The sequence below is a fragment of the Chiloscyllium plagiosum genome, chromosome 10 (assembly GCF_004010195.1).
Source record: "Chiloscyllium plagiosum isolate BGI_BamShark_2017 chromosome 10, ASM401019v2, whole genome shotgun sequence".
Taxonomy (NCBI): Eukaryota; Metazoa; Chordata; class Chondrichthyes; order Orectolobiformes; family Hemiscylliidae; genus Chiloscyllium; species Chiloscyllium plagiosum.
In genome coordinates, this window is record NC_057719.1 from 25,018,504 (window position 1) to 25,031,902 (window position 13,399).

The window sequence follows — 13,399 nt, forward strand, 5'->3', positions numbered from 1 at the left end:
AGTACAATGAGGGTGAGCAGTATGAAGTTGCTTCAGCCTTAACAACCCTGGTGTGCAAGGAATGGTGATATTTTCTGTTATTTCATTTATGTCTTGCATTTATACTCATGTAAAAATGCAACCAGTTGCGAGTTGGAGTAATGTCCACTGAGTGGTAGGGCGATGAAGCTATTGATGGTTTCAGTCAGAATTATTTTTCCATCATTATTGGCTTCATGCTGGGTAGAGGCCTCTAGACTATCCTTGGGCAATCAGGATTGAGGGGGGTCAGACAGGAAAGGCTCAGTGGGACAGCACAGGGCCTGATTTCAGAATGGTAAAGACCAAGGACTAGACTAGAATAACCTTTTAAAACAAAGGGATACACATTAAATGTATCATGGTATGTCATTGAGGCAGTCACCAACTAGCAGACAGTATCTATGGCAACAAATACACAATAGCCTCTTGAATGTATGAATAGCTTTCTTCCTGCCTTACCAGGAGATACAGAAATCTCATCCATTACTGGTGTGAACTTAGAGATACCCCACCTCTAATAGCAGGATCTGATCACTTATAGGTGGTCATGTAGCCACGGTGAAATTGATAACCCGATTTCAGACATCACCTTTTATTGCCAAGAATTCAGGGAGGAAAAAAAAACCCACCTTGAGGATCTGAGCTGCAGGGAGAGGCTGAGGGGTGACCTTATAGAGGTTTACAAAATTGAGGGGCATGGATAGGATAAATAGACAAAGTCTTTTCCCTGGGGTCGGGGAGTCCAGAACTTGAGGGCATAGGTTTAGGGTGAGGGGGGGAAGATATAAGAGAGACCTAAGGGATAACTTTGTCATGCAGAGGATGGTACATGTATGGAATGAGCTGCCAGAGGATGTGGTGGAGGCTGGTACAATTGCAACATTTAAGAGGCATTTGGATGGGTATATGAATAGGAAGGGTTTGGAGGGATATGGGCCGGGTGCTGGCAGGTGGGACTAGATTGGGTTGGGATATCTGGTCGGCATGGACGGGTTGGACCGAAGGGTCTGTTTCTATGCTATACATCTCTATGACTCTATGACCTCTTTGCTGCAGCCAGATGTGGTTGGTCACGGCAAAACCTTTGGAGAATTCAATATCTTTCCCCTCAGAAAATCTATTCCACACCAGGCATACAGCCTAAGTAATAAGACTATTACAATGGCAGAGCATGGAACATGTTGAATTTTCTTGCAAACGGGATTAATATTTAAATCAAAAGTTTCTTAGTTACATTTTCAAATGAATGACGTATTTTGGTGGGGCAAAGATGTGGAATATTTACCAAGTGACCACTTGGTAACAAGGGCTTATATGCAGGGTCTGACTAAACAACTGGTGTTGCAAGTACGTACTATTGCTTGGGTAGTTAGTAAAGGGTTACTGCAAAGTGGAAATTTAATTTGTGTTAATACCGAAGATACAGGATAAGGACCTTAAAAAGGTACTGAGATAGTTTAAGAATCTTGCGGATTACAAATGAAATCAGTAAAGGCAGGACTTGATGGTTTGGAGTCTCCTAACATTTTAAGTAGAATAAATTACAGGTCATCAAGATGGAACATCAGATTAGCATTCTAACAATACAAAATGTAGTTGACAGTGGAAATTACAGTCAAACGTCACAACAGATAGATCGAAGGTGATCCCATGGCTGTAGAAGATATCTTGAAAGGCCAGGGATGGTAGTGTGGATAAAGGGACGCCAAAAGGGGAGGCAATGGTTCAGTGGTATTATCACTGGATTGTTAATAGAGAGATCCAGGTAATGTTCTGAGGACAAAAACAGGTTGCTGGAAAACCTCAGCAGGTTTGAAGCAACTGTTAAAAGAAATCAAAGTTAATGTTTCAGGTCTGATGACCCTTTCTTAGAACTAAAGGAAGGGTCACCAGACCTAAAATGTTAACTTTGATTTCTCTGAGCAGATACCACCAGCCCTGCTGAGCTTGTCCTGCAACCTCTATTTTTGTTTGATTTACAGCATCCACAGTTTTTTTCAGTTTTTACTGTTCTGTTTTGAATCCTGCCATGGAGGAGTTTGGATTCCATACAAATCTGGGATTAAGTGTCTAATGACAACTGTAACATTGTTGGAAAAACCTGTCCTTTAAATGTTCTTTGGGGAAGGAAACTGCCATACTTACCTAGTATGGCCTATGAGATTCCAGATCCACAACAATATGGTTGACTCTTAACTGCTCTCTGGGCAATTTGAGATTGGCGACGCCCTTGTCTTGTAATTTTTTTTAGAAAACACATCTTTCCAGATATCAGGGTAAAAAGGCCAAGGTGGTTAGAAGTAATGAGTGGAGATGTTTTCGTTCCAGTTGAAACCAAGCAACAACTCTTTCTCCTTTGTCAAGCTCAGGAGAAAGGTAGCAGGAGTCTGGCCTTGTGATCATGGCTCCAGAGAAGCCAAGATGGAACATAGCAGAACTGTCAGGGAATGGATTATTACATAAAGAGCTAAACTCGTGACTTGAATTGGATCACATCCATGGTCTTACACAAGATCTGGAATTTGGCAGGAATCTGATGTACTTCTCCTTAACTAACCTCAGTGTTTTTGTTCCTTCTTTGTACATCTTACTGACGGATGGTTTCCAAAAAAAAAAGTTAGCCTTGTTAGCCCTCAAAGCGCTAACATATCCAATATCCATCTTTTCACAAATGTTCCTTCAGCTCCGTGTTCAAGGCAAAGTTGTCACAGGCAATCATTCATTCCTCAGACCCAAACATGAACGCATGCACACACTTTCCAATCAAAGAATTTTATGGCATACAGTGGGGTGGTAGGCCAATTTTCCTTTCCAACTGTCCAACCCCTACCTCCACCACTGTACTATAACCAAATGTGTCCCCATTGATGTGAATAGGGTAGCAACAAGTGCAGCACAGAATTTGGCTTCGTTCCACTAGGTATGTATTTCATTTTAACCTTTAAATTCTGATTGCTGTAAAACAAATTTCAGAGGCTAAAACAGTGAATAATCCTTACCTTTCCCTCATCTGCAAACCTTTTCAGATAATCTTTCAGTTCAGACTTTAAATCGTTGTATTCTAGACAAGAAAAGAAACCACAAAGTGAATGTAATGACTTAATTCTGTGGTCCGGCATTTCTATCCAGTATGGAAAATAAGTTTACTGGAGACAAGCAGCACTTCGTAAAAACTAGGAGCAGGAGGCGGCCATCTGGCCATTCGAGCTTGCTCGCCATTCAATATGATCATAACTGTTCTTTTTGTGGCATCAGCTCCTTACCCACCCTCTCACCAAAACCCTTAATTCCTTTACTGTTTAAAAAATCTTAGCTTTAAAAACATTCAATGACGAAGCCTCAACTACTTTGCTATTCTACAGATTCACAACACTTTGTGTGAAGAAGTTACTCCTCAATTCAGTCCTAATTTTGAGGTTTGCCCTCTTGTTCTAAATTCACCCACCAGTGGAAACAACCTCCCTGCTTCTATATTATCTATTCTCCTCTTAATTTTATATTTTTCTGGGATTTCATTCCTCCCCCCCCCCCCCACCATTCTAAATTCCAATGAATATAATCTCTGTCTAATCAGTCTCTCCTCATCAGCCAAACCCCTCAAACTCTGAAAACAATCTAGGTGAACCTCCTCTACCCACCACCCCCCACCCCAAATCTAGTGCCAGTACATCCTTTCTCAAGTAAGGAGACCAAAACAGCAATGGTATTCCAGGTGTGGTGTAGCCTCACCAGCACCCTATACAGCTTCAACATACCCTCCCTGCTTTTAAATTCAACCCCTTTAGCAATGATGGACTAAATTCCATTTGTCTTCTTAAGTACCTGTTGCTCCTGCAAACCACCTTCTGCAATTCATGCAGAAGGACACCCAGGTCCCTTAGCACATGGCTTCGCGTGTGCTGACAGTTTAATTATGGAAACCAGAGAATCAGAAGCTGTAGATTTCATAGCATTTCCACCATACACTATTTTTTTTAATGGATACCCTTAACAACTCATTATTTAGTGACAATTTTCAGACATTTTCACTTTCAAAGGAAAATCCTCTTGGAGAAGCCATTGCTCACAAGGTTTTAGTAAACCTCCCATAAGGGGTAAAGAGAGAAGCTTTGAGATCTAGTATTAAAAATTAGCAATATTGAAAATCCTCTATCCCAACACTACACTCTAGATCCTAAATCCTGAACATATATTCTAGAACAAATGAAAAACCTAAAAGGTGAGCAGAATCTGATATTATTCCATCTACTGTCTTTCAAAAAAGTTTGTATATAAGTGCAGAACTTAATTTCACAAAAACTGACAAAAGATTGAGCACATTACTCTGGAAACCCATCTCATAACCTAACTTCACAGGGCTTGATCTCTCGACCACATTGCAAAAGAAGACTTGGAAAAAAAATCAGGTGACCCAGCAGCTAAGGATCAAACTAAAATGCTTTGGAAAATCTCTATTCAATTATCACCAGAGAAGAAAAGGACTGGTTTACCATAAATGAGTTCAACTTGTTGGATTCTATTCATGTTGCTCAGAGCTGTCATCAATGGATCACATTTTTCTCGTTCAGTCTCTTCAACTGTTTTGCCTTTATTTTCATAAGCCAGCACGGTATCAAATTCATCCAACAGGAAGGAGATTTCTAGTTCGTTATACAGGTTCTGAAAAGAAAGACCAACTCTTACGTGTGAATACAAACTGACCAAGTCGCAATGAGAAAGACTTTACTTCCCTCAACACCCTGTCAATGAACACCTCATTTTTAAAAAAAGAATTGAAAAGTTTTGTTTTCAATCACTGACTTGAACAAAACTTGAGACAATTGTGGAAGTAGAAAGGAATTTCTTCTAACTAAAACCGCTAAATTATCAACATACATCAGTATTTCATTCACAGAATGTGTAAAATGTAAATCAGTATTTAGTCTTCATTTCACCATTTAAAATAAAATCATTTAGATACATTAGAATTTCCTTTGTTAAGCAGGTTTCTTCACTCGTCTTGCAGAAGCACAGCCTGTCACTTGTATTTTCAGTTGCAAGACCAACCACTACTACTTGTCCAGAGATACACTTGAAAGCATCCCCAACTAATGGATACAGTATTGTGTGTACAGGAATGTGACAGTTATCAGCAATCCAAGCACAAACGTTATAGTTATACTGCTTTCACGGGGGGGAGAGGGGAGGAATACTGCCATTTTCCTTTCTCTTCCCAAAACTCAGCTTTGCACCAACATTCCCAAACACAAAATTAAATATACATATACAAACAGCCCCTGGATTGCATACAGGTTCCATTCACAAGTCAATTTGTACACGTCAGATCACAATTCAGGACAACATTAAGAAGCTGATCATAACTACAAGAAATGTCTATATATTTCAGGTCTTTAAAATTACACCCCTGTATCAGATCACCTTTAATGTCTGACCATCACGCTCATTACCCTAATCCCACCATCCCACATATCCCTCAATCCCTTTAGCCACAAGAGCTACATTCACCTTCTTCTTAAAAACACTGTTTTGGCCTCAACCACTTTCTTTGTTAGTGAATTATATTGGCTCACTATTCTCTGGGTGAAGACATTTCCCCTCATCTCAATCCAAAAGGTTTACCACTTATCCTTAAGCTATGACTTCTATTTCTGGACTCCCCCACTATTAGGAACAGCCTTCTGCCTAGTTCTGTTAGAATTTTATAGGTTTCTACGAGATCCCACATCCCACCTCCTCCTCCTTTCTCCCCCCCCCCCCATTCTTCCAAACTGCAGTGAATACAATCCTAACTGACACAAACTCTCCTTATCAAAGTCCTGCCACCTCAGGAATAAATTTAGTAAACCTTCACTATACCTCTATAGCAAGAACGTCTTCTGCAGGCAAGGAGACCAAAACAGCACACAGTATTCCAAGTGCAGCCTCAAAAATGCCCTGTATGATCACCGCAAGACATCTTTGTTCCTGTACTCGAATCTTCTCATTCTCACCTGTGTGGCTACTTTCAGTGACTGGTTCTTAAGGACACCCAGGTTTCATTGAACATTCACCTTTCTCAATTTACAACTATGCAAATAATAATCTGCCTTCGTGTTTTTGCTACCAGTGGATAACCTCACATTTATCCACATTATGCTGCATTTGCCCACTCACTCAGTCTATTCAAACCAGACTGCAACATCTCTGTATCCTCACAACTCACCCTACATCATTAACACAATGTGAATAGCAGGGGTCCCCATACCAATCCCACTAGTCATTGCCTGCCATTCAGAAAAAGACCATTTATTCCTATTCTCATTCCCTGTCTGCTAACCAGCTTTCTTTCCATCTTAATATATCAGCCATAATCCCGTGTAGTTTAATTTTACACATTAATCTCTTATGTGGGGCTATGTCAAAAGCCTCCTGAACATCCAAATAAATCACATCCACTAAACACCCCCATCAACTCTATTAGTGACATCTCTGAAGAATTCCAGGAGATTTAACAAGCATGATTTCCCTTTTGTAAATCCATGCTGACTGCGCCTGATTCTATGACTGTTTCTAAGTGCTCTGCTGTAAAATCCTGGATAATGGACTCTGGCATCATCCCACTATTGATCTCTCATTCATTGGTCTGTAATTCCCCATTTCCTCTCCAATTCCCTTTTTAAATAGGGAGATTACATTAGTTACCCTCCAATCTGTAGGAACTATTCCAGAATCGAAAGATGACCACCAATGCAACCATTATTTCTATGGCCTCTTCCTCAAGTACTTTGGGATGTCGTTTATCAGGCTTTGAGGATTTATCTACCTTCAATCCCATCAATTTCTTCAATACAATTTCTCTACTAATACAAATTCGCTTCAGTTCCTCTCTCTCACTAAACTCTGTGTTCCCCTTCATTTCTGGTATTAGTGTAACCTCCTTTGAGGTGACAGAAGCAAAGCACGAACATAAATGTTCATCTTGCTTTATGCATCTCCTGTGCAGCATTACTTGTATGTCTCAATCTAAGCACCCTATGATCTGTGTACATTCTTGTTTGTTATGATCTGCCTGTACTGCTTGCAAAAGAAAGCAATACAATAAATCAAACCAAAATTTAGTTTGTCAGTCATTTTTGTTTCCCATTATAAATTAATGTAAAGGATTATAAATTAGTTTTCACTGATCTTTTTTTCTTCACATACTAATAGAAATTTCCACAGTCAGTTCTTATATTCCCCACAAGCTTACTCTATTTTCCCCTTCTTAAATCACTTGGTCCTCCTTTGCTGAGTTCTAAACTATTCCCAATCCTTTGCTCACTTATTTTTTTCTTGCTAATTTATGCTTATACTAACTTCCATAGTCAAAAATCACACAACACCAGGTTATAGTCCAACAGGTTTATTTGGAAGCACTAGCTTTCAGAACACTGCTTCTTCATCAAGTAAAGGAGCAGTGCTCCAAAAGCTAGTGCTTCTAAATAAGCCTGTTGGGACTATAACCTGGTGTGTTATTTTTAGCTTTGTACACCCCAATCCAACACCAGCATCTCCAAATCATGACTAATTTCCATGGTTTGACCACTCTTCTATCTGGAGTCTTAACGTCTGTAGTTTAAAGACTCTTACAAATACTCTTTCTAGGCATCAGTCCTGGTGCTGCTCACGTAACCTGCCCAGTTTATATCAGTACCACTGTTCCCCAGAACTAGTCCCAATGCCCCAGGAAACTGATACCCTCAGGGTCCCACCATCTCTTTAGCCACATGTTCATCTGCTATATCCTACAATTTCCATTCTGGCTAGCACGTGGCACTGGTAGTAATCCTGAGATCACCAACTTGAAGGTTCTACTTTTCAGCTCGCTTCTTAATATTATCCTTTTTAAGGCCTTATCCCTTTTTTCTTAAAAAAAAGAAAATAATTATTATTAGTATGAATACATTCCACAACCACTGGCTATTCGCATTCTCTCTGCCCTCCCTCCCCAGGCTGTCCTTTAGCTGCTCAGAGATATCCTTGATACTTGCACCAGGGAGGTAACATACCATCCTAGAGTCTTGATTGAGCCACAGAAATGTCTGTCTATTCCTCTTACAGTTGAATCCCTGATGTCTACTGAATTTCCACACTTTTTGCTCCTCTGTTGTGCAACTGAGCCAACCATGGCACCACAAATTTGAGTCAATGATGATTTTCCCAGAGAAGTCATTCCCCTCAACTGTATCCAAAGCAGTCTGTCTATCAGGGAATGGCCACAGGGAGTTCCTGCACTGCCAGCCTAATCTTCTTACACTGCCTGGTGGTCCCCCATTCCCTCTCTGCCTATTGAGTCTTAGCTGCGGTGTAACCACCTCTCTGTCCATGCTACGCACAATTCTCTCAGCTTCCTGGATGCTCCAGTGTGTCCTGAGCTGTCACTCCAGTTCCAAAATCCAAGGGCTTCCAGGAGTGCAGCTGGAGACACTTCCTGCACACATTCCAGGCCCCCACACTGGAAATGTGCTCAGCTTCCCACAAAGCTGGAGAAGCAAACCCAGCTTTGAGCCCTCTTGCCATCACTTACCCGGCTAAATTAAAGTTTTTAGAAGATGCTTAATATCAAATATCAACTTCTCTAGGGCCCTTCTGTAGTAACAAGGAACAGGGAAAAAAAAATACAGGCCTTAAACTATAAACCACAAAAGGACCCTACAAACCATAAGCACTAATCATTGTAAATATTTAACTAATCTTTCTTACTACTTAAAAATCGGCTCTCTCCCTTGAAGCCTCTAGTCCAGTTTTATTCCATTCTAACCACTCCAAACTTCCTGTGACGTCTTTGTTTCCTCCTGTTATGGACCAGGCCAGACCCCCTCAAAACATTTCAAGAAAGCGGCTCAGGCCCTAACTTTGCCATTTGTTTTAAGCAGGTGTAACACGGTTATTCCAGGACTGGTCAAACTACTTAGTTTTAAACAAAACAGAATTTAGATTAGATTAGATTAGATTACTTACAGTGTGGAAACAGGCCCTTCGGCCCAACAAGTCCACACCGCCCCGCCGAAGCGCAACCCACCCATACCCCTACATTTACCCCTTACCTAACACTACGGACAATTTAGCATGGCCAATTCACTTGAGCTGCACATCTTTGGACTGTGGGAGGAAACCGGAGCACCCGGAGGAAACCCACACAGACACGGGGAGAACGTGCAAACTCCACACAGTCAGTCGCCTGAGGCGGGAACTGAACCCGGGTCTCTGGCGCTGTGAGGCAATTTATTTACAACATTACCAAATGAAACATAAACAAAAAGAACAGAATACCAAATAACTTAACCTGAGAACTCAACAGTTCATCCCAACTTAATGACGCTGACTGAGAGGACACTTCCCAGAGTGCTTCACCATGTCACAGACTGTGTGGCCAGCCTTCCCAGAGTGCTTCACTGTGACACTGTTCCTAAATTTATTTCCAAGTCAGACATTTGCAAATTGGGGAGTCCCTGTAATAGTGCTTTGGAAGTGAACATCAAATTGTACTTTGGATATCTATCTGCTTATGTCCTTTCATTTGTGGACGTTCTATCAGCTTTAGATGAATAAGCAATTATATTGGTGTTTGCAGATGGCTCCCTTTGCAATTTGGATTGTAACTGATGGCCACGTTTTGGTTTCCAAAATAGAACTCGCAAAAAAGTGCAAGTGCTGGAAAAACAATAAACCAGAACAGTTAGAAGAAACAGCAACTGTAGGAGACAAGTTTCAGAGTTTCAGTGAAGAACTAGAGATTGAATGTTGATTAGCTGCAACTTCATGTAATTAGGGATGTAGAACATCTCTGACATTACTAGTTTCAAAAATGTTACAAGAAAGATTTGTGGTGCTGGTTTAACCAAAACTTGGAATTTTTGTATCTTTTAGTTTAAAAAAAAAGATAAAGTAAACAAGTACGATTCAAATCAAAATCATTTTAAAAACTGGGGTGGTGACAGGGAGAAAAGTCATGGGAGAAGACAAACATACCATGCAAGACTGGCAGGTACACAGCTTATTACGCCAGTTATGAGGCCAGTAGGTGGCACAGTCTCTCTGCAATTCACCCTTTTTCTTCACCTGCTGCAGTTTGCAACCTGTGACATTCTCCTCCTTCACGCTGCAACTTGCATCGTCACCACTGGCTCCCTGGAATACAAAATGGAACAACCTTTTTAACAAATGTAGCTGTTCGAGAGGATATATTTTAGGATTGTAACTTCTGATTTCTAATTTTCTGGGTCTGGAGTATGGGGTTTTTGTGGGACAATGAGAGAGAGCTCAGTCTGGATAGCTTATGAAATAGGCTTGGAGTTGCATAATAAACAGTGAGAAGTCCTCTCGTGTTGCAACTAGGATTGTAATGGCAGCTCTCAGTATCTGAAGGTGGCAGGTTTCTAGGCAACTGAGGAGAGGGCTTGAAGCGAAGGTATAAAATCGGGAGTGGAGTTAAATTATTTATGTAATTTTACAAAATCCAAAGAAAGGATTGAAGATAGTTTGCAAATTGCCATGCACTTTCAGATTAAAAAGCAGTTTAAAGACAAGTATTTTTATCTAAAGACCAGCTGTGTCACTTTGGACATAAGGAGGGGGAAGGTTCTTGACTATGAAATTGGAGATTTTGGAACAGTCTGTAAGGCAGTGTGCCTGTCAGCAGTGTGGAGAAGACAGGCTGAGTCTGCCAGGTGCTCTCGAAAAGTGCAATAGAAGCACAGAGCTCTGACTGTATGCAGGGACTATAAGCGTGACCGATGCTGCAAAAAAAACAAACATGCAGATTCATGGAAATTAAGATCTGCCTAGTGAAGCTATATGGATGAAATTGGCAGTGAATTTCTCAAAGAGAAAAAATTTTGGGAGCAATTATCAGATTGCGAGTTTGAGTGAATTCCTGGGAGCTGTGACAAACAGAGGTTTGGCTCCAGAATGGAATATCCCTCAGGAAGTTGTAGTGGGTAAAAATGGATTTGTGGTTGAAATTGAAAAGTAGAACAGGGGGTGTTCTGTTTGGGATTTTGGTTCAAGGCATAAGTACTTACAAGGGATGTATTTGTTTCTCTTTAAATAATAGCAGTAGATTTTTTTCCCTTTGGGAAAAAAAAGGAAAAAACTCATTGCGTGGCCATTTCAGTTAGTAACTGAGGTTGAATTTCTACTTAAAAATCACCGGTCTCTGAGATGATAAGTTATTTTTTAAACAAATACAACACCAGGTGTGAAACATCTCAATTGAAAGAGCATACTTAAACTTACGACATTCTAGTAACTTGTTAAAAGAAAAACTACAATGGGCATCAGTGAGTAACTGATTGCCTATCAGGGATTAGCCAAACTATGGAATTGAAACCCAAGTTACTTCACATAAACTTTGAATTATAGGGATGTCCATAGCCAATGAGATGACCCGTAAGCTCCATACAGTCCTTCAAAGATTACAATTTATTCACAGATTCACAAAAGTAAAATGAATAATAAAATACAAAACCTGGAGGTAACTGTAATTGAAGAGAAACAAATAAGCATTTGGGTCACAGTTGATGGGAGTTTTGACAATTGAACTGAAAAGTTTAAAACCCAAAAGATCAACACTGCTACAAGCATACATATAAAGAAACTGTTGTGTTTGATTTACAGCACATCACAAGGCAGAGAGTCTATCGCTTGCTTTATACACTCCAAAATATTTAAATGGAAGACTGAAGTGGCAGAGTCTGGTCTTACTGGCTTTATACCAGTACTGTACTGATTCCTGAAGAAGGGCCTGTGCCCGAAACGTCGAATCTCCTGTTCCCTGGATGCTGCCTGACCTGCTGTGCTGTTCCAGCAATAAAGTTTCAACTTTGATCTCCAGCATCTGCAGACCTCACTTTCTCCTGTACTATGGCAATACTCAAAAGCTTTTATTAGGCCAGGCAGTAAAGCAGATCAAAAGCAAAAATCAGAGCACATCAAGTCACAGCACACAGGCCACTCAGCTGTACTGATTAATACCAGTATTATTGATCCACATGGATTCAGTGGCCTAGTAGTCACTTGGTTAGTAATCCAATACAGTGACTCAAATCTCACTATCAGGTGGTGAAATTTGAATTCAATAAAATCTGGCATTTAAATAAAAAATGTGTAATCACTATGAATTATTTTAGTGAGTGATAGTCTCGCAACAATACCACTAAAATATTAATCCAGAGACACGGGTAATGTTTTGGGAACATGGGTTCAAATGCTGCCATGGCAGACAGTAGAGTTGGAATTCAATAAAAATCTGGAATTAATGATGATCATTGTTGATGGTCAGAAAAACTCAACTTGTTCACTAATGTCTTTCAGAAAATGAAATCTGCCATCCTTACTGTCTGGAGTGCATGTGACTTGAAATCTGCACCAATGTGTTTATCTCTTAACTGCCCTCTGGGTTATCAGGGACACATAGTAAATGCTGGACTGGCCACTAATGCCCACACCCCCAGAGTGCATTTTTAAAAACACAAGCCTCCTTCCAAACCCATCAACAATGCTCATTCCAAGGTTATGTATCAAGCTTCCTCATAAATTTATCAACACTCTTTTTTCAACTACTCCTTGCTGTACAGATTTCCATTTTGGATTTATTAGACAGTTTGGCCCCATTATTAAATCTTCTAAAAGTGGAAAATCTTTATGTCTATCCCATCAAATCTCATCATTTAAAAAAATAATCAGAACAACTCTTGTCTTTCTCCAAGAGAGGGAAACAAATCCCAACTTGCCCCATCTTCATAGATAATATTGGAATGGAAATCATTCTTGTAAACTTTTTTTAAAGAAAACTTGTATTCCTTGTGCCTGTATATAACGTTATTTTTAAAAATCAGACTGATCATTACAATTCACAGATTTACAGAATTCAAAATGTAGAGTAATTAGTTTAGACTACAAAGTTTACTAATGTCTTTTCTGCTTTTCAATTCTATCCATCTGGAAATTGTGAATATTTCGTGATTGTAATTTTTTTGTAATGTGGCCAGATTAAACAGTCAGTATTTTGTCATTTGTGTATTAGCCCTAGATTCTTCTACTCCTGTGGCATTTAGACTCATTATTAAAGCAATAAGCGGCCTCCTTGTTCTTCCCAGCAAAACACGCCACTTCACACCTCACCTTTGTGCCAATTAATGAGAGGCTGAACAGGCTGTGGCTGTTTTCCCTGGAGCGTCAGAGGCTGAGGGGTGACCTTATAGAGGTTTACAAAATTATGAGGGGCATGGATAGGATAAATAGGCAAAGTCTTTTCCCTGGGGTCGGACAGTCCAGATCTAGAGGGCATAGGTTTAGGGTGAGAGGGGAAAGATATAAAAGAGACCCAAGGGGCAACTTTTTCACGCAGAGGGTGGTA

The 13,399-nt window shown here is 40.1% G+C and overlaps 1 protein-coding gene across 2 annotated transcripts in view; it reads right to left on the reverse strand.

Moving 5' to 3' along the window:
- The window catches only part of ubr7 (ubiquitin protein ligase E3 component n-recognin 7), a 36,796-nt gene that overhangs the window by 3,345 nt on the left and 20,052 nt on the right, over window positions 1-13,399 (reverse strand). For both annotated transcript variants that reach the window (XM_043697197.1, XM_043697196.1), the window contains exons 8-10: window positions 10,012-10,170; window positions 4,512-4,680; window positions 3,021-3,082 (exon numbers count right to left, since the gene is read on the reverse strand). In XM_043697197.1, the coding sequence (XP_043553132.1) occupies window positions 3,021-3,082; window positions 4,512-4,680; window positions 10,012-10,170 (390 nt within the window). The remainder of the gene's footprint in view (window positions 1-3,020; window positions 3,083-4,511; window positions 4,681-10,011; window positions 10,171-13,399) is intronic.